The 26532-nt window shown below is 43.7% G+C and overlaps 1 protein-coding gene and 1 long non-coding RNA gene across 11 annotated transcripts in view; one reads left to right on the top strand and one right to left on the bottom strand.

Annotated features, from left to right (window-relative positions):
* LOC310661666 overlaps positions 1–26532 on the top strand; it is a 651353-nt gene that overhangs the window by 229444 nt on the left and 395377 nt on the right. The window lies entirely within an intron of this gene.
* Positions 1–26532, bottom strand: part of EPHA5 (EPH receptor A5) — a 245705-nt gene that overhangs the window by 77310 nt on the left and 141863 nt on the right. For 7 of the 10 annotated variants that reach the window (XM_083407520.1, XM_083407522.1, XM_083407527.1 and 4 more), the window contains exon 5: positions 20931–21266. The exons of the other annotated variants lie outside the window; for them this stretch is intronic. In XM_083407520.1, the coding sequence (XP_083263646.1) occupies positions 20931–21266 (336 nt within the window). The remainder of the gene's footprint in view (positions 1–20930; positions 21267–26532) is intronic. 10 annotated transcript variants of the gene reach the window in all.

The raw sequence follows: 26532 nt of genomic DNA, 5'->3' as shown, positions 1-26532 counted from the left end.
GGGGTGAATTTTGTTGCCTCTGATTTTGATGGTGTGTTCAGTAGTTTGGCTTTAATATTAGAATTCATCAAAGTGATTGATTGGTGTATCACGGAAAGAGGCAGCGCTGGCACCAAAGGAAATTTCCCACACACTTTAAAATTGGCTCATGTAGCTGGTCTCAATTTAACAGCAGTCGAGCAAAAGGATGGAGAGGGCTGAAGCCATAGGCTGAGAGCCATTCTGAGCACGACACTAAGAAGGTGAAATAGGAAACACAACTGCTTTGCACTTCCTGTTCCCTGCATTTCTTCCTCATGCCCCGAAAGGGAACTTAAATGCTGCTAAGGTGCCAGAGGGAGACAGCGATTTCCTCTTTACTACAGGTGGGCTCAAGATATCTAGGGAAGAGGCAAACTAGCTTCCCAGACCAGCTCTCAGAGGCTTTTGTTGGTGCTCAAACAAACATCCCACAATGGAGACATTCTTGCCGCAGGGGTCTTCACCAGTAGCTTTGCTCTCTGTCGCAGGCTGATGTTTCCAGTCTTCCCCCCTACTGAATTAAGTGGAGACTGGTGTGAATAGGTACAATGATGCAGGTTTTACTGCATCCTATTCTAATAAAATAGGAACAGTGCACACACAAAATCTGTTCCATCCTGAGATTGGAAAAATCTGATTTCTGACCAGCATTTAATCTGAGTTCAGCAGACGGAATACCAAAATCCTGGAACAACTGCAGAGCAGAAATCGTCCATTCTCATTATTTCTAATGTGGAATACTTGTTTTTTTGCCGCTGGGCAAATTTCTACTGCTTTGGCATACAGATTTTGATATATGACCACTACTGTTTTACTGTTGTAGTGTCTCAAATAGAAATTCTTCTTTTTAAGCCCCCTCCCTGCCTTTTCTAGAGCAAAGTCTGATAAAACCTGGTTGGTCATTGTCTTCCAAGTGGTAAAGGGACCCATGACCATTAGGTTCAGTCATGGCCGACTCTGGGGTTGCAGCACTCATCTTGCTTTATTAGCTGAGGGAGCCGGCGTACAGCTTCTGGGTCATGTGGCCAGCATGACTAAGCCACTTCTGGCGAACCAGAGCAGCGCACGGAAACGCCGCTTACCTTTCCGCTGGAGTGGTACCTATTTATCTACTTGCACTTTGACGTGCTTTCGAACTGCTAGGTTGAAAGCAGCAGGGACCGAACAATGGGAGCTCAACCCATCACAGGGATTCGAACCGCCGACCTTCTGATCGATCCTAGGCTCTGTGGTTTAACCCACAGCGCCACCCACGTCCCTTTCCTTCCAAGTGGTACTGATGGTCCAATTTTCAGGTCCTGGTTAACAGACCACTGATTGGTCAGCTTGACGTCAATACCAGGAAAGGTACTAGAACAGATAATTAAATGGTCAGTCTGTGAGCACTTAAAAAGGATGCTGTGATTCATAAGACCCAGTATGGGCTTCTCAAAAACAAGTCATGTCAGACGAATCTCATTGTTTGTTTTAATAGAGTTGCAAACTTGGTGGATCAGGGGAATGCTGTGGATGTATTATATCTTGATTTCAGTAAGGCTTTTGACAAAGTCCCCCATGATAGTCTTCTGGATGGACTGGATGAGGTAGCTGTTAGGTGGATTTGTAGCTGGTTGACTGAACCCAAAGAGTACTCACTAATAGTTACTCATCAACCTGGAAAAAAGTGACAAGTGGGGTGCCACAGGGTTCTGTCCTGGGCCTGCTGTTCAACATCTTTATAAACAACTTGGATGGAGGAATTGAGGGGATGCTCATCAAGTTTGCAGATAACACCAAACTGGGAGGGGTAGCTATGTCCAGAAGAGCAATGTCCAGCCACTTTTGATTGATGGGGTCTGTGTGGAGAGGGTAACAACGTTCAGATTTTTGGGCATTGAATCACAAGAGGATCTGTCCTGGAGTGTCAACACAAGGGGGCTTGTGAAGAAGGCGCAGCAGAGACTGTATTTTTTGAGAATACTAAGGAAAAACCATCTTCCGCAGAAACTGCTGCTTGCCTTCTATCACTGTGCCATTGAGAGCGTGCTCACTTATGGCTTATGTGTGTGGTACGGAAGCTGTACTACCCAGGACAGGATGGGGTTGCGCAGGGTTGTTAAGGCAGCAGAGAGCATTGTTGGCTGCCCACTCTCCACCTTAGAGCAGATTTATGCCACAAGGTGCCATAGGAAGGCACTGGACATAGTAAAAGATCCATCGCATCCTGGTCACTGTCTCTTCGAGCTCTTGCCGTCGGGACGGAGATACAGGACGATGAAGACAAGAACGAGCCGTCTTAAGAACAGCTTCTTCTCCAGAGTGATCTTGGCCCTGAATGGGAAGCCCGGACTTTGAAAGTCATCTAATCTCCCTTGCTGTATTTCACTATATTTTTTAATTAGTGTTTTTATGGAGCAGCCAAGTAATTTCGTTGTCCCCGAAGGGGGCAATGACAATAAATATATTATTATTATTATTATTATTATTATTATTATTAATGCCCCAGAAAATAGAATCGGGATTCAATATGATCTTAACAGATTGGACAGCTGGGCCCAAACTAACAAAATGAATTTCAATAGGGACAAATGTAAGGTTCTTAGGCAGGAAGAATCAGATGCACAAATAAAAATGGGATCACCCGGCTTGCCAGTAGTAAATGTGAAAATGATTGAGGGAGTCTTAGCAGACTTCCTTGGAAGGTAATGGACTCTCCTTCCTTGGAGGGTTTTAAGCAGAGGTTGGGTGGTTATCTGACATGGATGCTTTAGTTGAGATTTCTGCCTTGCAGGGGGTCGGACCAGATGACCATAAGGGTCCCTTCAACTCTACAATTCCATGATTCTATGACTGTTAGTATTTTTGCAAGTTTTGTTGCATTTTAGTCAACAGAAAATACATGAATAAGGTTAGTACTTTTGTGCCAAACGTTCAAGCAGTGGGGAAAGCTTGATAATATACAATCCGTTTTCCATAGCACTATTTCACAGGCTAGTTAGTTATACAGCATAAATTGCTCTAGCAAATTTCCAATTCATTCTAAAAGAGTGAGGGTGAGGGACCAAATTATATTGCGGACCCCTACCAGCAGTTCAGTCTTGTGGGAAATAAACACACACGAAAAAGGAGAGAGAGAAATGAAGACACTGAAGCTGATTCAATTACGGTCAGAAAGACTGTTTAGCAGATACTTTAGCTGCAGATTTATCCAAGGGCTCTTAATACATATACAGGGCATCTTGCTATAATTAGAGATCACTCTGCAAAATGTAATTAAATGTCTCAAACATCGGCAGCAATTGAATTATTCCCCCGCCCACCCAAATACTAAAATCTTTATGAAGATCTCTTCAAAGCTCAGTGTAATATGACCTAAAATATGAAATTCTGTACTTAATCTACATCAGAGTGATAGGCACTATTCTCCAGACACTGGTCAGGGAGGGAGGGGAGCCAGAAATGGAGTTCAACATAAACAAACCAACACAATTGATCAAATTATCTTTGCCAGCACAAATGAGATCAGATCATTCACCAAAAATGCATGCATTTTGTATGGTGCAGTGGTTAAGAGCAGTAGTCTCGTAATCTGGGGAACCGGGTTTGCGTCTCCGCTCCTCCACATGCAGCTGCTGGGTGACCTTGGGCCAGTCACACTTCTTTGAAGTCTCTCAGCCCCAGTCACCTCACAGAGTGTTTGTTGTGGGGGAGGAAGGGAATGAAAGGCGGGATATCAAATCCAAACTCTTCTTCTTCTTCTTCTTCTTCTTCTTCTTCTTCTTCTTCTTCTTCTTCTTCTACTACTACTACTGTAACAGGCCTATCCTCATGCAGTTCTATTTGCAGTCATCCACTGATAATGGGATTGTGCTCTAACATTTGGAAAACTGGAGCCAACGCCTGTAGTTCATGTCATGAGCTGCTTAAAAGTAGGACGGCCAACTCATGCAGCTCTGAAAATGAGTAAATGTATCACCCAAATGCTGTCTAGGTGCTAACTGTCAATGGGTAACATGAAGATGCTCTCCCATCTTTTGGTCTCGCATCATTTTGGACTCGCAGCTGTCCATGGAGGTGCAGGTCAATTCTGTGTCCAGGGCAGCTGTCTACCAGCTCCACCTGGTATGCAGACTGAGACCCTACCTGCCTGCAGACTGTCTCACCAGAGTTGTGCATGCTCTGGTTATCTCTCACTTGGACAACTGCAATGCACTCCACAGGGGGCTACCTTTGAAGGTGACCCGGAAACTACAACTTATCCAGAATGCGGCAGCTAGACTGGTGACTGGGAGCGGCCACCGAGACCACATAACATCGGTCTTGAAAGACCTACATTGGCTCCCAGTATGTTTCCGAGCACAATTCAAAGTGTTGGTGCTGACCTTTAAAGCCTAAAAGGCCTCGGTCCAGTATACTTGAGGGAGCGTCTCCACCCCCATCGTTCTGCCCAAACACTGAGATCCAGCTCCGAGGGCCTTCTGGCGGTTCCCTCATTGCAAGAAACGAAGTTACAGGGAACCAGGCAGAGGGCCTTCTTAGTAGTGGTGCTTGCCTTGTGGAACACCCTCCCACCAGATGTCAAAGGAAAAAAACAACTACCAGACTTTTAAGAGACATCTGAAGGCAGCCCTGTTTAGGGAAGCTTTTAATATCTGAAGGACTATTGTATTTTAATATTTTGTTGGAAGATGGTTGGGAAGGTCACCTTCAGAGAAGGCAAAGTATTAGTCCACAATTACGGCAGCATTAGTTATGAAAGGTTACAATGAGAAAAAATGTACACTGAGAAAATCGGACAACTTAAAGCTGATCACCATGGTATTTACAAAAAGTTTCAAGCCGGCCATTTTGTTCTGAAGCAGAACAAGGACTTTTCAATGCAGTTGCTCCTGACGTAAATTTGAAGCGAAGATCCCAGAGGAGTAGTAAGGCCATAACTGGACAAACAAGATGGATTGAATTATGGTTCTCAATAGCAGCTGATCCATCATGAGGCTTCAGCTGTCTGCAACAACTTTTGACAAGTCACAAGTGCAGAAAAGTGCCACTGTGAAACATTCTGAGATGACTGGGAATACACACCAATAACAGCCTAGGCACAAAGGGGAAATCCTTACAATGTGTGGAATGTAGCCAAGCCACACAGTTTTGTCACGAAGCAAGAACTCCATACAATTGCAGCTTTCAGGTTCTTGCATTGAAAACGACAGGGTGGCTAACAAAATTAACAACAACAACAACAACAACAACAACAACAACAACACATCGACTAAGTCAAGAAAGTGAAGCTGCTCACTTTGACTTCATACATCACATTATTCAATGGGCATATCAATAAAACTTCAAGCAAAACAGAAGGAAAAGACACGTGTTAGGTGCTCAGAAAATAGCTGACATTGCAACAGAAGAGTTGAACAAACTGTTGACTGGCAGTAAATCAAACTTTAGAATGTCTGCTAGCAATTTCTGAAGTTTCTTCTGTTGCCAACAACACCCCCTTCTCACTCTAGCTAAATGCATTCTATTATCAGAACTGGCCTGACTACTCATTCACAAGCACACATCTCTGCTTCCAGCATGCATTGTTGATTTTATGCCTACAATTAGGAAGACAACAAGCAAGACATCTCGTCAAGTTTGAATGACACGTTTGAAAGTGTGCGGCAGTATGGTACTCATATTTGTGATATGCAGCAGATTGACTTCATATTTGATAGCTACATTGAAACCCCCCCTCCCAAAGGATGTGAAAGGCAGAGGAAGTCTGTGTCAATCCCACTAAAATTAGCGACCGCTGACTGTGACACCACCATTCCTGTCCTATACAGCAGAAGGCTCATCTATCAGTACTAAAATTCATCACACTCTTCACTGACAAAAGATAACCCTGTAGGGTTTACTAGACCATCACGGCAAGCATGTAACTGGTTAGAGCTATGGCATAGAATTCTAGGAAATTCTACGAAGGGAAAGCACATGTTAGCCAAGCTAAATCAGGTTGCTGGTTTAACTGGGAGTGAATTTTTGACACTCTCCATTTCTTTGTTCAGAACCAATTCTCCGTTAAATATTGGTACACTGGAATGAAATTCAGTATATACACTCAGAACATAATTTGAACACTAGCTTTAGCCCACCCACAGTTGTTTTTAGTTAGGAAGGAAAGGTGCAAAATACATTTTTGTTTCCGCAAAAAGGGTTTATGAGGAACTCCAGAAGGATGTCTTAAAACTTACATTCCAAATAATGGATGGATGGATGGATGGATGGAGATGATGATAGATAGATAGATAGATAGATAGATAGATAGATAGATAGATAGATGATAGATAGATAGATAGATGATAGATAGATAGATAGATAGATAGATAGATAGATAGATAGATGATAGACAGATAGATAGATGATAGAGATGATATAGATGATGATGATGATAGATAGATAGATAGATGATAGATAGATGATAGATATAGATAGATAGATAGATGATAGATAGATAGATGATAGATAGATAGATAGATAGATAGATAGATAGATGATAGATAGATAGATGATAGATAGATAGATAGATAGATAGATAGATAGATCGATAGATAGATGATAGATAGATAGATAGATGATAGATAGATAGATAGATAGATAGATAGATAGATAGATAGATGATAGATAGATAGATAGATATAGATTGATAGATGATAGATAGATAGACAGATAGATATAGATAGATGATAGATAGAGGATCCTAGAAAATGCTATGATGATGGAAGATCATAATGGCAAGTGATCATAGAAGGCTGAAACACTATTGAAAAGCCACAACTAGCAGTTGCTGAAATACCTTTGGCACAAACATGCCATGTACAATCAGAGAAAAGGACTGGAGCATACCAGGCTTATTTCCTATTCAGAGCACCTGGGAACAAAAGAATACAAAGTCTGAACAACATTATGGAGTTCTCAACTTGACTGAGCAACAGAAAATACAAGGTGGCATGAAATGCAATCGACTGAGTTTGTTTGTGTGTTGAACGCAAAGCAAAGAGCTGGGAAGATTGCTAGGTACAGATTCACTGGGACATACATCTATCATCCTGTCAGTGCGGCCAGACACACCAAGAGGTCTCAGCTGCTTCTCAATTCTGAGGTTACTGAAGCAAGCTGAGCCTTCCAGACAGTCAAATATGGGGACCCACATTGCAGCAAAGAGGGCTTCATTCAAGAATACCTTGGGGAGCAAGGACGTCGAAATCTTGCATGCAGAGGAAAACAGAGACAAGGCTAACTGGACAAATATGCTAGAAGACAATCAGGCAGCGCACATAAGGCAATGAAGACTCAGAAAATGGGCAGCAATATTAAGCAATCTACAGCAGAGATAGAACAATAGCTAAGTTTGTACATCATTTGTCTTGCATGCAGAAGGTCCCAGCAAAAGGAATTCAGTTGGGAATTACTTCCCTCCCTGAGACACAGGAGAACTGCTCAGGAATCAGAATAGTGAATACTGCACTAGATGGATCAATAATCAAACTCACTATAAGGCATCTTTGATGTATGTTTAAACAGCCCCTATGCAAAGTAGGGTTTTCCTCCTTCTTACAAAAGGGTATTTAGCAGCCCATCCTTCAGTACAAATTTCTCAGACGACTGGAATCTTAATGTACTTATGAAGACTATTGATTGGGGATGGTCTTACAATTATGTTTTAATGGCAAAGTTTAGGTTGCTCAAATCAATATGTGGCCTTGAATGTTTCCCTGCTCCTCCCAGTGGCATGCACGTTCTTCCCTGTCTATTCTTTTGATCACCCATTGAGTTCCCCTCCTCCTGCCCTCAGTTGACTGGCATGTAGAATTAGACAAAGGGAATAGATCATCATTCCACTTCCTCTTCTAAGTCCCCCCCCCCCCCCGGGATCCCTAAGGCTCTTTATCACCCTCGTACCTACAGGACCGCCTCTCCTGGTATGTCCTACAGAGAAACTTACGGTCCTCAAATAAAAAACATCTTGAAGGTCCCAGGCCACAGAGAGGTTGGCTGGCCTCAACTAGAGCCAGGGCTTTTTCGGCTGTGGCTCCGATCTGGTGGAACACTCTGTCACAAGAGACTAGGGCCCTGTGGGACTTGACATCTTTCCCCAGGGCCTGCAAGACAGAGCTGTTCCACCAGGCCTTTGGCCAGGGCACAGCCTGACTCCCTCCTTTGGCAATCCTCACAGAGCTCTGGCCCAATGGTTGCCTGTGGTTGTTTTGAATTAATTTTATAATGAATGATTTTAGAGTGTTGTGTTGTACTGTTGTATGGTTTTATTGTTGTTAGCCGCCCTGAGCCCGGCTTCGGCTGGGGAGGGAGGGATATAAATAAAATTTTTTTATTATTATTATTATTATTATTATTATTATTATTATTATTATTATTATCTGGCTCCCTGGCTATGTCTAGCATTGCTACCCCTTTCAACCCTATCTATCTTTTTGTTGTGCCCCCACCCCAAAATATGAGCACTCCCCACTGTCAGCTGGGGTGACTCTGCCTTCCAGGGCACCCTTCGTAACAGTAGGACAACTCAGGCAATCACAGGTAAAGGCTTGGCTATCGCCACCAGAAAATCACTTGGCACGCTACCATCGTCCAAAAAGTTGCTTCACACCTTTTTAAGCCTAGGGCTCTGCTATGCTGACGCCACAATGATATGTCCTCAAAAGAAGTACCAGGATCAATAGTAGAGAAAGATCTACAGTAAATAAGGCAAGAGAAGCCAAAACTGTCAGGGATATATATATACACACACACACACACACACACACACACACACAGTGGTGCCCCGCAAGACGAAATTAATTCATTCCGCGAGTCTCTTCGTTCTACGAGTTTTTTCGTCTTGCGAAGCACCAATGTCTATTGACGGTTTTCCGTAGGAATGCATTGGCAGTTTTTTAAAAAAAGGAGCAAGACGTTTCGTCTTGCGAAGCAAGCCCATAGGGAAATCCGTCTTGCGAAGCAACTCAGAAAACGGAAAACCCTTTCGTCTAGTGAGTTTTTCGTCTTGTGAGGCATTCGTCTTGCGGGGTACCACTGTGTATATATATATACACACACACACACACACACACACACACTGCAACACTGGTGAATTAAATGGTAGATTTTCTGGCAAAATCAGCCTTCTGAAAACATAAAAGGAATTATCTTGGCAGGCTTGGCAGGCTTCTTATATTTTTATGTTTACACTCAAACCACTACAGCCCAACGGCGCTCACTTTGTGATCGGTTTGCTGATGCTGGTGAAAGCGCTAAGAATACAAAAGAATGACGTGTGTCAAATTATCACGCCTTTCTACAGGAAACAGGGATCAAAAGTACTGAATACATAGGTTTGGATCCAGACCTAGTTACACACAGGGTGATCCACTGAAATTAATGGGGCATGAGTCATTACTAACTTATTTTGATTTTAGTGGGTCTACTCTAAGTATGACTGCATCCAACCCATTAAATCAACCTGCCCAACTGTATAAAAGGGACTTGGACAACAGAATAACCATGGCTAAATTTTCTGGGCTCCAAGCTCTTGATTTAATGCCCATACATATTGTGCATCACTAGATATCTAAGGATTGTTTAAAGCTTGGTAACCAACTAAGAGAAACCAATTACCAACAAGGGAGTTATAAATAAAACCATAAAGTATTCATCTGATCCATAATTCATTGGTAACAGACATTCTACCATCTGGAGTGGGGATGAACTTGCAACTCAAGCGTCAGATGGCTTGTGATGAAGATTTGACATGCAAAAATGGGTGTTGATGTTGCAAATGATTTCATGTGATATCTTATTTCTGATGTTTTTTTTTTAAACATTATTGGCTGCATGTGGGATTAACTTCCATGTTTTCCATTGGTAGTTTTGCTTTTCAAAGGAAAGCGCATAAACAATAGAAATGTTTTTGAAGCTGCAATATTTTTCATTTAAGAAAAGGAGGGAAATGATCGCAAACTGTGGTGTGCGCACTTGCAAAAAATTCTACGGGATCTCATAGAATTGTAGAGTTGGAAGGGACTCTGAGGATTATCTAGTCTAACCCCCAGCAATGCAGGAATATGAAGCTGTCTCATATGAGAACTGAACCTTCAACCTGACCAGCACCATGCTCCAACCAAGTCAACTATCCAGTTGTCTGGGATGCTTTTAAAATTATGCTTTATGGACAAGATTCTATGAACAGTGTAACTGGTTTCACATCCTGAAGGTGGGTTTAGGTTTGTGTTTCTCAGGCAGCACCACTGCAAACTGTTCTGAGAGGCCCCCTTACCAAAATCTATTTGTGATACAGCACAGATATCTCATGTACCATGAAAGGAAAACATATAAGCTAGTAGAGATATGTAGAACTGAATATTTGGATCCTAGCCTTTGTAGTTTTATTTTTTTCCATTTATGAATAAATGAAGCTTATTTATTATCCCATAATATATTTGTGCATCTTTGAGGTACCCCAAGACTAATTAAATTTCTTTATAAAAATCATTTTTATTTGATTTTACAGATATAAATGTATAACAAAACCACACACATATCCATATAAAGACATTTCTCTGAATCTTGAGACTCCCTCCCCTATCCCCTCCATGGGTCCTATTGTCTACATTTTCAACTGCATATTATTTCATAATCTATATTTTATATCTATCCATATTGTCCATAGTATTTGTTACATTACAAGTGAGATTAAAATCCTGCTCATGTTTTCATCTGCATCTATTTAAAATTTATTCATGGCCTTTCCAAGGTTTGTTCCAAGCAATGTACAAAAAAAATGAAACTAAAACACTTCCGTAGGTGGTGCACTGACTGCCGGTTCTCCCTTGTAATAAAACACAACGCAGAATTAAAAGCTGCAACATGCCGGCACAAAACAGTACTTAGTTCTTTTCATTCTTAAGCCTTACTTTGTTGTTTAGTCGTGTCCGACTCTTCATAACTCCATGGACCAGTGCACGCCAGGCACTCCTGTCTTCCACTGCCTCCCGCAGTTTGATCAAACTCATGTTAGTAGCATTGAGAACACTGCCCAGCCATCTCGTCCTCAGTCGTCCCCTTCTCCTTGTGCCCTCAATCTTTCCCAACATCAGGGTCTTTTCCAGGAGTCTTCTCTTCTCATGAGGTGGCCAAAGTACTGGAGCCTCAGCTTCAGGATTTGTCCTTCCAGTGAGCACTCAGGGCTGATTTCCTCAAGAATGGATACGTTTGATCTTCTTGCAGTCCGTGGGACTCTCAAGAGTCTCCTCCAGCACCATAATTCAAAAGCACCAATTCTTTGGCAATCAGCCTTCTTTATGGTCCAGCTCTCACTTCCATACATCACTACTGGGAAAACCATGGCTTTAACTATACGGACCTTTGTTGGCAAGGTGATGTCTCTGCTTTTTAAGATGCTGTCTAGGTTTGTCATTGCTTTTCTCCCAAGAAGCAGGCGTCTTTTAATTTCATGGCTGCTGTCACCATCTGTTGTGAACATGGAACCCAAGTGATCATGGATCACTGCCTTGTTGTGGCGAAAGGGCTTGAATAACTCAGAAAAGCTATGAGCTATGCCATGCAGGGCCACCCAAGACGGACAGGTCATAGTGGAGAGTTTTCACTAAAAGTGATCCACCTGGAGCAGGAACCGGCACGCTACTCCAGTATACCTGCCAAGAAAACTCCATGGACAAAGACAACAATCCTCACTATATATCACTATATAATGCAAGGCATCTACACTTTTAAAATATCCTGTGCGTTTCAGCAGGGGTGCTTTTCCTGGTTGAATTCAGTTGTTGGTGTGGTCTTTTCCCTGTCTGGTGGTAGTGAGAAGGGAAAGGTGTTTCTTTGTCCTTTTGTGTGGTGAGCAGATTATAGCCCTCCATGTGGCTCCACAGAGCACTTGGAACAAGTTTGAAATACTAAGTTGCTGCCAAAGAGGATGGCCACTCCTACACTGTCAAAAAATGAGGAATTGTATCACTCCTTTATGGACGGGGAGGGCTTGCCGATCAGAAGGTTGGCGGTTCGAATCCCCATGATGGCGTGAGCTGCTGTTGCTCGGTCCCAACTCCTGCCCACCTAGCAGTTCAAAAGCACATCAAAGTGGTACATAGCACATCAAAGTGGTAAATAGGTACCGCCACAGTAGGAAGGTAAATGGCGTTTCCATGCACTCCTCTGCTTTCACCAAAAGCGGCTTTGTCATGCTGGCCACATGACCCGGAAGCTGTACGCCTGCTCCCTCGGCCAGTAAAGCGAGATGAGCACCGCAACCCCAGAATTGTTCGCAACTGGACTGAACTGTCAGGGGTCCTTTACCTTTAACTTTTTAACACTCCCTTTGCCCACACAGATATATACAAATGGAAGACTGAAAGGTGACTCAAAAGATTGTCTATGCTCATTTATTTGTACAATAAATTTGTAAACCAGGTCAAGACTTGCCAAAAGAGTGGAAGAAGCTATTTATGTATGCCACAACAGTGGCTATGATATTAGTAGCCCCAAAATGGAAAGATGACAAGACACCAACAAAAGAAGAATGGCAAGCAAAATAGATGGAATCTCTGAAATGGCGAAGCTCACGAGATAAGGACAAAAGAGACTTTAAAAAAGATTGGGAATCGTTTATGATGTATATATAGAAACATTGTAAAGAAGTGGATGCAATAGCAGGGTTTGAGTAAACACTTAAAATTAAGAAAACAAGCAAAAAAGAAGGTGCAATTATTGGGAAAACAACATAGATATAATTGAAAAGATATGGTATAAAAAGGATAAAAATATAAGAACAGTTAATGAAAAGACTACAAAATTAACGTAGAATAAAATAAGCAGGAAAAGCAAATATCTAAAGAACCAGAAGAGGAGGCTGAGGAAAGTCATGGGGGGGGGGAGATATGGGGGGGGGAGATATTGGGTTTTACATTTTTGATGATCATGTTGAATATAAAACTGTAAAACTGAATATATATATATATATATGTCTTTCCAAAAAAATATTGTAAACCAGGACACAAAACCTGTTCATTTGTTTTTGGGGGTGTATGAAAGGATGATGGTCTTGATCTGTAGAGGAAAATTTACCTGGGGTGGCAGGAAATAACAGGAGTGGGTTAGCAAGCTTTTACATTTTTAGATGGGGAAAAGAAAAATCTCAGAAATCTTTGGTGCTACATTATAAACTGCTCTTCAGAAGCAGTTGAAGGCTATCACAGACTTGCAAAAAACCAATTGAAGCACATTCATTGATCACAAATGTATGTAAGAGTAGCCAGACAGTCTCTGAAACCAGAAAATCTGTTTACAGGGAGTGTGACTGGAAGTGAGGAAGAAGCAAAGGAAGGGGTACTCAGCACATCATAATCCCCACAGGAGAAGAGTCACCAGGCAGATTATTTTAAGAAAAGAAACAACAAGTTGGACACCTTTTCCCCCTGCCTCTCTTGTTTACATTGGACCCCTGAAAGATCATTATACATATTTGCATAGATCTGTGTAGTTTGGGACTTGACAAAAGGTAAAGGTAAAGGTACCCCTGCCCGTTTGGGCCAGTCTTGCCAGACTCTAGGGTTGTCCACTCATCTCACTCTATAGGCCGGGAGCCAGCGCTGTCCGCAGACACTTCCGGGTCACGTGGCCAGCGTGACAAGCTGCATCTGGCGAGCCAGCGCAGCACATGGAACGGCATTTACCTTTCCGCTAGAAAGCGGTCCCTATTTATCTACTTGCACCCGGGGGTGCTTTCGAACTGCTGGGTTGGCAGGCACTGGGACCGAACGACGGGAGCGCACCCCGCCGCGGGGATTTGAACCGCTGACCTTTCGATCGGCAAGTCCTAGGCGCTGAGGCTTTAACCCACAGCGCCACCCGCGTCCCTAGCCTCACTATATATCACTATACAATGCAAGGCATCTACACTTTTAAAATATCCTGTGCGTTTCAGCAGGGGTGCTTTTCCTGGTTGAATTCAGTTGTTGGTGTGGTCTTTTCCCTGTCTGGTGGTAGTGAGAAGGGAAAGGTGTGTCTTTGTCCTTTTGTGTGGTGAGCAGATTATAGCCCTCCATGTGGCTCCACAGAGCACTTGGAACAACTTTGAAATACTAAGTTGCTGCCAAAGAGGATGGCCACTCCTACACTGTCAAAAAATGAGGAATTGTATTACTCCTTTAGGGACGCGGAGGGCTTGCCGATCAGAAGGTCGGCGGTTCAAATCCCCGTGACGGGGTGAGCTCCCGTTGCTCGGTCCCAGCTCCTGCCCACCTAGCAGTTCAAAAGCACATCAAAGTGCAAGTAGATAAATAGGTATCGCCCCAGCGGGAAGGTAAATGGCGTTTCCATGCACTGCTCTGCTTTCACCAAAAGGGGCTTAGTCATGCTGGCCACATGACCCGGAAGCTGTACGCCTGCTCCCTCGGCCAGTAAAGCGAGATGAGCACCCCAGAGTTGTTCGCAACTGGACTGAACTGTCAGGGGTCCTTTACCTTTAACTTTTTAACACTCCCTTTGCCCCCCCCCAAAAAAAAAGATAAAAGGGGAAATGAGAACACAGATATATACAAATGGAAGACTGAAAGGTGACTCAAAAGATTGTCTATGCTCATTTATTTGTACAATAAATTTGTAAAGCAGGTCAAGACTTGCCAAAAGAGTGGAAGAAGCTATTTATGTATGCCACAACAGTGGCTATGATATTAGTAGCCCCAAAATGGAAAGATGACAAGACACCAACAAAAGAAGAATGGCAAGCAAAATAGATGGAATCACTGAAATGGCGAAGCTCACGAGAAAACTTAGAAATAAGGACAAAAGAGACTTTTAAAAAGATTGGGAATCGTTTATGATGTATATATAGAAACATTGTAAAGAAGTGGATGCAATAGCAGGGTTTGAGTAAACACTTAAAATTAAGAAAACAAGCAAAAAAGAAGGTGCAATTATTGGGAAAACAACATAGATGTAATTGAAAAGATATGGTATAAAAAGGATAAAAATATAAGAACAGTTAATGAAAAGACTACAAAATTAACGTAGAATAAAATAAGCAGGAAAAGCAAATAGCTAAAGAACCAGAAGAGGAGGCTGAGGAAAGTCGGGGGGGGGGGGGGAGATATTGGGATTTACATTTTTGATGATCATGTTGAATATAAAACTGTAAAACTGAATATATATTTTTACAATATTTTTTCAAAAAAATATTGTAAACCAGGACACAAAACCTGTTCATTTGTTTTTTGGGGTGTATGAAAGGATGATGGTCTTGATCTGTAGAGGAAAATTTACCTGGGTTGGCAGGAAATAACAGGAGTGGGTTAGCAAGCTTTTACATTTTTAGATGGGGAAAAGAAAAATCTCAGAAATCTTTGGTTCTACATTATACACTGCTCTTCAGAAGCAGTTGAAGGCTATCACAGACTTGCAAAAAAACAATTGAAGCACATTCATTGATCACAAATGTATGTAAGAGTAGCCAGACAGTCTCTGAAACCAGAAAATCTGTTTACAGGGAGTGGGACTGGAAGTGAGGAAGCAGCAAAGGAAGGGGTACTCAGCACATCATAATCCTCACAGGAGAAGAGTCACCAGGCAGATTATTTTAAGAAAAGAAACAACAAGTTGGACACCTTTTTCCCCTGCCTCTCTTGTTTACATTGGACCGCTGAAATATCATTATACATATTTGCATATATCTGTAGAGTTTGGGACTTGACAAAAGGTAAAGGTACCCCTGCCCGTTCGGGCCAGTCTTGCCAGACTCTAGGGTTGTACGCTCATCTCGCTCTATAGGCCAGGAGCCAGCGCTGTCCGCAGACACTTCCGGGTCACGTGGCCAGCGTGACAAGCTGCATCTGGCGAGCCAGCGCAGCACACGGAACGCCGTTTACCTTCCCGCTGGTAAGCGGTCCCTATTTATCTACTTGCACCCGGGGGTGCTTTCGAACTGCTAGGTTGGCAGGCGCTGGGACCGAACGACGGGAGCGCACCCCGCCGCGGGGATTCGAACCGCTGACCATGCGATCAGCAAGTCCTAGGCGCTGAGGTTTAACCCACAGCGCCACCCGCGTCCAAAAGGTAGTGCTTGTCAAATTGATAAAAATAAAAGGAATACTGTTTTCACAAAAGCGCTGTCTTTTTGTGTCCTGAGAGAAGCACATAGTCCCAAACCTTCTGGCGTAGGAAGACAACACCCAGCCCTTCCTCTCCTCCTGACGAACATCAAAGAAGTAAGATGCGATGCTTCTGCGCAGTGTGTTTTCCTGCCACTTCTAGCAGAAGCCGGTGAAACAGAGCATGGATGAGGAGACTCGCAGCATGGCGACATCACATCACATGGCATTAACTGATGGAAAAGGATGAGGAGATGAGCAGCTGCTATGTGGCATCAGCATGCATCTTGTATTATCCACTTCCAGCCTCAGTGTGCCAGTACAATAGGCTTACACATGGGAAGGGTGTTCTTTCCATGAAGCCACTGGGAAACTGGTGCAGCGTGTGTCACTGAGGGAGCTGAGTTGATTCTCCATCATCTTCTGGTACCTGGCTCAACATAGAATCATAGAGTTGGAAGAGACCACAAGGGCCATCGAGTCCAACCCCCTGCCAAGCAGGAAACACCACCAGAGCACTCCTGACATATGGTTGTCAAGCCTCTGCTTAAAGACCTCCAAAGAAGGAGACTCCACCACACTCCTTGGCAGCAAATTCCACTGTCAAACAGCTCTTACTGTCGGGAAGTTCTTCCTAATGTTTAGGTGGAATCTTCTTTCTTGTAGTTTGGATCCATTGCTCCGTGTCCGCTTCTCTGGAGCAGCAGAAAACAACCTTTCTCCCTCCTCTATGTGACATCCTTTTATATATTTGAACATGGCTATCATATCACCCATTAACCTCCTCTTCTCCAGGCTAAACATGCCCAGCTCCCTTAGCCGTTCCTCATAAGGCATCGTTTCCAGGCCTTTGACCATTTTGGTTGCCCTCCTCTGGACACGTTCCAGTTTGTCAGTGTCCTTCTTGAACTGTGGTGCCCAGAACTGGACACAGTACTCCAGGTGAGGTCTGACCAGAGCAGAATACAGTGGCACTATTACTATTACTTCTATTACTTCTATTACAGAATACAGTGGCACTAACACTTGAGCCAATGGTGACCCCTGATGGCAGAACCTTCGTTTCTGGCTCAGAAGGATGCCACAATGGACAGAAACTAAAACCCAAACCAGGACATCTTAATCTGTATCTATGGATGGGCTATAGGACTGAGTGAGCCAGTCCTGCTTGCTCTGCGCTTGATCTCTACACAACCAGGAACCCAGTTGCAGGGATGATTGTAACCATGTTCATCCATCCCAAGCCGGAATTAAGATTGCCGGAAGAAATATCAACAACCTCAGATATGCAGATGACACAACCTTGATGGCAGAAAGTGAGGAGGAGTTAAAGAACCTTTTAATGAGGGTGAAAGAAGAGACCGCAAAATATGGTCTGAAGCTCAACATCAAAAAAACTAAGATCTTGGCCACTGGGCCCGTCACCTCCTGGCAAATAGAAGGGGAAGTGAGAGATTTTACTTTCTTGGGCTCCATGATCACTGCAGATGGTGACAGGAGTCACGAAATTAAAAGCCTGCTTCTTGGGAGAAAAGAGATGACAAACCAAGACAGCATCTTAAAAAGCAGAGACATCACCTTGCCAACAAAGGTCCGTATAGTTAAAGCCATGGTTTTCCCAGTAGTGATGTATGGAAGTGAGAGCTGGACCATAAAGAAGGCTGATCACCGAAGAATGGATATTTTTGAATTATGGTGCTGGAGGAGACTCTTGAGAGTCCCATGGACTGCAAGAAGATCAAACTGATCCATTCTTGAGGAAATCAGCCCGGAGTGCTCACTGGAAGGACAGATCCTGAAGCTGAGGCTCCAATACTTTGGCCATCTCATGAGAAGAGATGACTCTCTGGAAAAGACCCTGATGTTGGGAAAGATTGAGGGTACAAAGAGAAGGGGATGACAGAGGGCAAAATGGTTGGATAGTATTCTTGAAGCTACCAGCATGAGTTTGACCAAACTGTGGGAGGCAGTGGAAGACAGGAGTGCCTGGCGTGCTCTGGTCCAGGGGGTCACGAAGAGTCAGACATGACTAAACGACTAAACAACAACAACCAGCCATCCGTGCTTACAATTCTCCTTCAGGCTGCCTGTCTGCTCAACACAGGGAAGATAATGGTGGAGGGGCTGGGGCTGGTGTTCAAGGGGCCCATGGATAATTGACCCTTTGGGTCCCTTCCAACCCTACAATTCGATGAGTATGTGAATAGGGCTTGTTTCTCTGATTTCATACAAGCCCAGGGAATTGGTGTCAGGTGCAGAAGCCAGCTCTCTGAGAATCACCATTCTTTCTTTTAAAGCTGATGGATGCAAACATAGGCTTAAACTTTGTGGGTAAGCTCCATTGAAATGCCAGGCATCCAAGGTGCAGCTGAAAAAGGTTATTGGTCAGCAAGAATGGGGATTCACACTTGGTTGCAGGAGTAAAGTGTTAGTAGATTATTATTTTTAAAGCTGACTTTGAGGTTTTTGCTTTAACAATCACATGGCATCCAAATCTTGTGAAATAAATAAAAAATAATTCAAGGAAAGATGGTACATGATGTATTTAAATAAACTGAAAAACCCTCAGCAGAAATATGTAAAGATTTGCTTACGTTACATGTTACATCAATTGCATAATCCACGTTTTCTTGGCACATGAATTTATTGGACTCTGAACACCTCTTTCCAGTCTTACTTTTGACAGTGCTACTAAACGGTCACAACAAGTTGAATAATGTACAAAGAACCATAGATTAGTCATTAAATTGATCAACTTTTCACAATAAAGTCGTTCATGGATTCTATCATCTGATCTTCTACTGCTAGCTATTCAAAGACATGATTCAGCTTATTGTTATATTTTTCAGTCTGGAAAACGATCCAGTTGTTTTCTTGTTGTAATTTCCAGTGTAATTTGGGTTCCTAGATGCTTCACATACCCCTTGCAGTCAAAAATGAAAATTAAGAAAGCAAGACATATTAAGGGTGCCAGTTATACAAAAGAAAAAAGAGGGGGAGACATAAATTATTTGAGGAAACGGCAAAGTTTTCAGGAAATATTTCCTGCAAGAACCAAAAACAAATTTATACCAAAAGTTGCACTTGTGATGTACTTCTGGAGCAGCCAGAATCTTAATGCATGAGCCTTTTGTAAATTCTGAAATTCACAAGAATTTTCTTGAGCTTGACATGGTAAAGTAGTGCCCCATCTGCGGTGCTGGTTAGCAAATTTTCTGTCAACACCAATGAGTCTGCCAGACCAATACCATGGCATATGGTCTGAATTTCCAGGCACAACACTTCTCACTGCCAATATAAAATAGATGTCTTTGTCCTGAGAAATGTCTTCTACCAAACCTTGGTACGCCCAGCTTCTACACAAAAGGGTGAAGTTGTCTGATAGTACCTCCATTTTTTAGAAACCCTTCACATTGGTATATCTAACTTTATCTGCAAAGCTTTATCTTCTCCAACAAGTTTGGGCCATTTGTTCAAAGGCCATACTGGAAGTCCAAGTAACCATAAGTAAACAACAGATTTTTATTTATTTTATTCAATAAAATATACTACATTTTACTACCAAACTACAGTTTGGGGCCATGTTGCCCCATTCCACAACATTCTTGTTCTGAAAATTGGTTGTAACAAAATCACACCAGCCCTTGAATATCGAGGCACTCTGATCAGAAATATGATCTTAGCTATCAAACATAATTTGGATTTCTTTCAACCTACTCCCTTTTATCATCATGTTTTCAATAACGAAATCTGAATGCAGAGATACTCCAGCAGAGCAACTTCTGGCAGCAGTGCTGTTCTGAAAATTGTTGCCGCAGACGTCACACAACATGGACTTAGCACAAAAAAAGTTGTCTGCTGGGTTTTGGTGTCCTTTCCTTATGCAAGAACCTTGAATTGTAAGGAAAAGTATCTCCACTTGCACAAGAGCACATCTGGATTCAAGCCTTCAGTAAAAAAAAATGGGGGGAGTGACCCATCAATGTAATTTCTGTAGCAATATAGCAAAAAAAATGAAAAACCCTAAAGCAGTGCTTCCCTGTCTTTTCCCTGTCATGGAGAATTGCTGATGTCCTTGGAGGAGCACTTAGCTATTTTTCAACCTGTTGCAGAACCATAATTCCATATAATTCAAACTGTGATACAATAGAAGGGCTGCATAAGAAATAAAACAAACATTAAAATAACATTAAAAATCAGCACGACTATTCAACGTGATGGATGTGTCATCTTCCTTTCTTCAACCACTAATCCACAGACAAGCCAAAGACCACCTGACTGAACCTTTTGGACCACTGATGGTCCACAGACCACACTCTAGAAAATGCTGCCCTCAAGCCATCACGCTTGGTCTTCTGCTAGGAGCTTGCAAATGTATTCTTGGTGCCAAAGCTACACTTTAAAAAGTCACTATCTTTCCTTCTTTTTCAAACAATCTTTTAGAAGTGCAAACTACTGCTTTAAAGGCTGTTGAAAAGCATCTTAGCCACATCTAGATTTTAACCGACGAGGGGAAATGGCTGCATTTATGACTGAATTGACAGTGAATGAGAAATACTCTGCACAAGTAACTCCATGGTCTATTAAACGGGCCCCTGAGAGGAAACATTTCTTATATTGCGTGGCTTAGTAATTTATGTGATGTAACCAGAGAAAAACAAAAAATGAAGGAAACGCAAGTTCATTATCAAAAGCCAAGCTTGGCGATTTCAAGCTGCGCTCAACCACCGTGTTCCACACCTGGCAAACCCACCCACAGAACCTAATTATCCCGTTGCGAAACTTTGCACTTACCTGCCTGGTTTGTGGTTACATTGACAGACACAAATTGCCTCGCAGCCGGACTCTGGTCGGACACACCATTCAGTGCCTCAATTTCAAAGGTATAGTTTGTGTGGGCAAGCAGGTCCACCATCATCACAGAGGTGTTTCTCAGGCCGCTTTGTTGTGGGAGGTACCTGACATGACCACCACACTCCTCACAGAGACCCGAGTGCCAGTTGCACTTCTTGCATGCAATATAATAAGACACATCTTTCCTTCCACCAGTATCAGCAGGAGGAATCCATTCCAGAAAGACACTAGTCTCGTTAACATTTGAGATGGCACTCCGGGGAGCAGAGGGTGGTCCTGGCGTGTAAAGTGAGAAAAACACATGGTAAGAATCAGATTCAAAGTCCCTCCCAACCCATTTGCTTAGATACTGTCTATGGGATTGGAAAAAAATTCTAACCAACTCAGCTCTTTGGAAGGCATTAAGTGCCGGTGGGTCCCATCCAAGGCCGGCCCACCCATGAGGCAAGGAGAGGAGACTGTCTCGGGCGGCAGGTTCCACAGAACAGCAGATCCAGCCTCCAAGGATTGCATCTTCCAATGCCAGTGTTGTGGTAGCAGCAACAGGTGTGGCATTCTCATTGTGGGCCTGATCTGCTGCCTCTATGGCAGTCCCTCTCACTTCACCTCTAAGGTGACATCTTGGCAAATAGGAGACACTGCTGGTGTCCTCTCTCCCTTGTTTTCAATGTAGACCTTCACTCCCCCCTTGTTCCCAATGCAGATCATCATTTCCTCCTTGTTCCCAATGCAGATCATCATTCCCTCCTTGTTCCCGATGGAGATCTTCAACCACCATTCTTCCCTGGAAGGGTAGGGAGTGGGGTCACCATTTTGTGGCTTGCCTCAGGTGCCAAAATGTCTTCAACTGGCCCTGGCTCCATCCCACAGAGGCCACAGAATGAAAACCCCACTCAGGGCATAAAGCAGAACCGGGATGTTGTCTGGTTCAGACTTTTCAGTTGACAAGCACGAAATCCATGTTATATCAGCCAGCCAGCCATCTAAGACAGGCTTTTTTCAACCTGATGCTCTCCAGTAGTTTGGACTATATTGCCCATCAGTCCCAGCCAGCATGGCCAACTAGCTGGGGCTGATGGGAGTCTTAATTACAAACTTCTAGAGGGTACAAAACTGGGGAAGACTTGCCTAAGATTATCTTGGTAGGTGTTCCACTAAGCTGCTTTACATTTTCGAATAAAGAGTGCACAGTCAGATTCTCCCAGCGGTGAAGCCATAACCAAACTGTGTTTAAGTTATCCTGAGAATGGATTCTTGCTTATCTCAACGAAACAAGTGACATGCCGGAAGAATCCTCGCAACCAACAGGCAGCAGAGCTATGTCAGCAGCCTGACACTGGAATGCAGCCCACCCCTGCTTTATATATTTGCAATAAATATATAATTAATTCTTGCCACTGTTTGTTAGAAATATCAGAGCAGCATGCAGCAATTATCTATGAAACCATCCGTTTAACCAAAAATTGAAAAAGTTAAAATCTGAAATCAGCTAGCAATGATGGAAAGATGTGTTCTTCACTGCCTGAATAACCCTGGTGGAAGAGAAAAGTTTTCGGGATGTGCATAAATGTTGAAACAGAAGGCGCCTGCAGAATCTCTATCAGCAGAGTATTCCACATGACTGTGCCATTGACACTGTAAGTTCGGTTTCTTGCAATCGTCAAAGGAGCCTTTCCAACCCAAGGAACTGACAACACTACTGTTGTCAGATAATCTCAGTGATCAAGCTGGAATATAAGGGTTTAAGCAGTGCCTGAGGTGCCCTGGACCTAAGTTGTTCTGAGCTTTGTAAATTAATGCAGGGACCTTGAACCTGGCTCAGTAGTAGATGGGCAGCAAAAGCAGATTTTTTAACAATGGTGTCAGTGATGCCTATTGTTAGGGGGGCAACGGGAACAAACTGAGGTCATCCTATGGTTCCATAGCACACAGCTGCAAGCCAAGGTATAGCACATTAGAATTCTTCATACTTTCACTTTAGACATATGTTGGGAGGGTGGAATCTCTGTCAATAGCATGTTTGAGATCTACTGCATGCAGGTCAATCCTGTTTGAAATGTAAAAAGGTAAAGGGACCCCTGACCATTAGGTCCAGTCGTGGCTGACTGGGGTTGTGGTGCTCATCTTGCTTTTCTGGCCAAGGGAGCCAGCATACAGCTTCTGGGTCATGTGGCCAGAATGATTAAGCCGCTTCTGGCGAACCAGAGCAGCACATGGAAACGCCATTTACCTTCCCGCCAGAGCGGTACCTATTTATCTACTTGCACTTTGACGTGCTTTTGAACTGCTAGGTGGGCAGGAGCTGGGACCGAAAAATGGGAGCTCACCCCATTGCAGGGATTCAAACTGCTGACCTTCTGATTGGCAAGCCCTAGGCTCTGTGTGTTAGACCACATGCCCACCCGTGTCCGTATGTAGCATTCATTTAATGCAATGCCATAGCTACTCGTTCATGACCTACAGCCTTTGATGACACCTTGCTAGCCTACCCCCTGGATTGAGCAGAGTTAAATCTGATCTAACCTTGTTACCTCCTTCTTGTCAAGTTTGTCACCTGATTTGCACAAAAGAGACAGGAAAAGCTGTCTAATCTTCATTGGGGACCAGCTGACAGCTTCTGGCACTTTGCTGTCCCAGAGAAAGTGGTCCAAGTGTAAAGAAGATGTGCATAAAAGCTCTTCGTTGTAGGAAACCAGGGGTATCCACTAACTGTACGTTCAGCTGGGAACCACATGCCAGTGCCAGTTCCCTGAAGGATTTCCTTGTATGATATAAGCAGCCTCAACCAGATGCTCATCACATTCACACTTTTGGCGCATGAAAAGTCCCTGACAGCCAACTCACGCTCACATAGAGTACTAGAGCTTAAATGGCAAAGGCAGAGACAGAGCATTGCCTGCCATTAAGGGATATTTAAGCAGGCAGGCTTCTCTGCAATTACACTAGTGGCCAAGATTGTGGAAACCTTTTGGGGAAAGTGTATTTCTGAGGTTTGATGGCTCATAACACCTGATTGGCTCTCTAAACACTCATGCTCATTGGCTACATTCAAATGAAGGAAAACTACTGCATATCAACCTGTTGTGCTTCCTTTTTTTTGTTATTTGGCTATAACATTTGATAGAATACGGGTGGTGCTGTGGGTTAAACCACAGCGCCTAGGGCTTGCTGATCAGAAGGTCGGCGGTTCGAATCCCCACTACGGGGTGAGCTCCCGTTGCTTGGTCCCTGCTCCTGCCAACCTAGCAGTTTGAAAGCACGTCAAAGTGCAAGTAGAAAATTGGTACCACTCCAGCGGGAAGGTAAACGGTGTTTCCGTGCACTGCTCTGGTTCGCCAGAAGCGGCTTAGGCATGCTGGCCACATGACCCAGAAGCTGTATGCTGGCTCCCTCGAACAATAAAGCGAGATGAGCGCCGCAACACCAGAGTCGGTCACGACTGGACCTAATGGTCAGGAGTCCCTTTACCCTTTACCTAACTGAACATACTTTGTGGCATTACATTCTTCATTCAATTATCTTTCTACTGATATATAATATTATGGTATTACTCCAAAAGGAAGTGGCGTTATGAGGCATCAAACATCAGAAATACACTTTTTGCCAAAAGGTTTCCACGATCTTGGCCACTAAGCATATATGGAAACAGGGGCTGGGAAAAGATTGTGCTACCAATCTGAAGGTTGCTTATTGCAAAGAAACCAGAACAGACCTGCTCTTCATAAATGGCAGCATGCTGCATGTATTTTAAGAAAACTCCCGGGTGCTGAGCTGACCTCTGACAAGAGAAGGCATAGATAGCATGATTTTTCACAGAATCCTTCCATGGGTGGTTGAGGACTACAAGCGAGGGGCAGAGGGTGGGCATGTAAAAAGCAGGCTCAAAGACCCTAGTTTGAACTGAAACCTGGTGGAAGTAGTAAAGGTAAAGCTAAAGGTACCCCTGCCCGTACAGGCCAGTCGTGTCCGACTCTAGGGTTGTGCGCCCATCTCACTTAAGAGGCCAGGGGCCAGCGCTGTCCGGAGACACTTCCAGGTCACGTGGCCAGCGTGACGAAGCTGCTCTGGCGAGCCAGCACCAGCGCAGCACACGGAAACGCCGTTTACCTTCCCGCTTTTAAAGCGGTACCTATTTATTTACTTGCACTTAGGGGTGCTTTCGAACTGCTAGGTGGGCAGGAGCTGGGACTGAAAGACGGGAGCTCACCCCGCCGCAGGGATTAGAAGTAGTAGAGTGCCTTTAAACCCTAGCTAAATCTGTGGATGGGGTCTAGTTTGGCTCTCACTCAGACTGCAGAAAACCTGGCATTCCTGCAGAGATTGGGAGCAGTTTCCAACAGAATAGCATGTGCCTTGTTTGTGCACATACCCAAACAAATCCAGCCTGATGTTGCCATATTGCACATTCAGTCCACACGTTTTACCCAGTGAAGTTGACTGGCAGTAGGTTATGCAGCGACAAAATGTATTACTTTTTTCAGTGCATAGATTTCACTGCCAGGTGATGTTGCAGTGGCCCTAGTATAGGTATTTGTTTAAAGAACAGAAGACAAATTAATGGAGAACAAAGCTAACATGACAGCTATCAGGCCAGCCAAATAGAACCACAATATGCCAGAGCATTATGCAACAGAATACAGTAGTATCTTGGTTCTCAAACAGCTTGGCTCCCAAACAGATCGGCTCCCAAGCGCTGCAAACCTGGAAGTAAGTGTTCTGGTTTGCAACGTTTTTTGGAAGCCGAATGTCTGACGTGGCTTCCACTTGATTGCAGGAAGCTCCTGCAGCCAATTGGAAGTAGCGCCTTGGTTTTTGAATGGTTTCAAGAGTTGAACAGACTCCTGGAACGGATTAAGTCTGAGAACCAAGGTACCACTGTACCAGGTGCTGCTGGGTTTGAGGATGTGCCAGTGAGAACAGGGAGTGGTTATTACTTTCATTTCTACATATGGACTCCCAGATATATCTGACCGGCTGCTGGGCTAGCTCAAAGTGTCAAAATCCAAATGTGTTTGGAAGGCAGCGGGATCCAAACTTTGTACCTAGCTGATGTCCAGGGGACATAGGAAGCTGGGTTTGATTGGGGAAAGGAGAAAGAATAGAAGAAGAAATTATTTTCTAAAAATGTTCCTGATCATTTGCCTCCCCAAATCCCACTGCCATCTCTGCTGGACTTGAGCAGCTCCCCCTATCTAAGCCACTCTCATTCCTGCTCTTGAGGTCATATGCCAAATGATGTCCACTTTCTGCACCTTTCTGCAAGCCTAAACAATTCCGTTCCTGAACTGGCCACGGGCAGCCACCACTGCTCTTCTCACACTCTTCTCAGCAGTAAAGGTAAAGGGACCCCTGACCATTAAGTCCAGTCGTGACTGACTCTGTGGTTGGGGTGCTCATCTTGCTTTATTGGCCAAGGGAGCCGGCGTACAGTTTCCGGGTCATGTGGCCAGTATGACTAAGCCACTTCTGGAGAACCAGAGCAGCACACGGAAACACCATTTACCTTCCCGCTGGAGCGGTACCTATTTATCTACTTGCCCTT

This window comes from Podarcis tiliguerta (assembly GCF_965153285.1).
Source record: "Podarcis tiliguerta genome assembly, chromosome: 13".
Classification (NCBI taxonomy): domain Eukaryota; kingdom Metazoa; phylum Chordata; class Lepidosauria; order Squamata; family Lacertidae; genus Podarcis; species Podarcis tiliguerta.
This window is presented reverse-complemented; position numbering and strand designations above follow the sequence as displayed.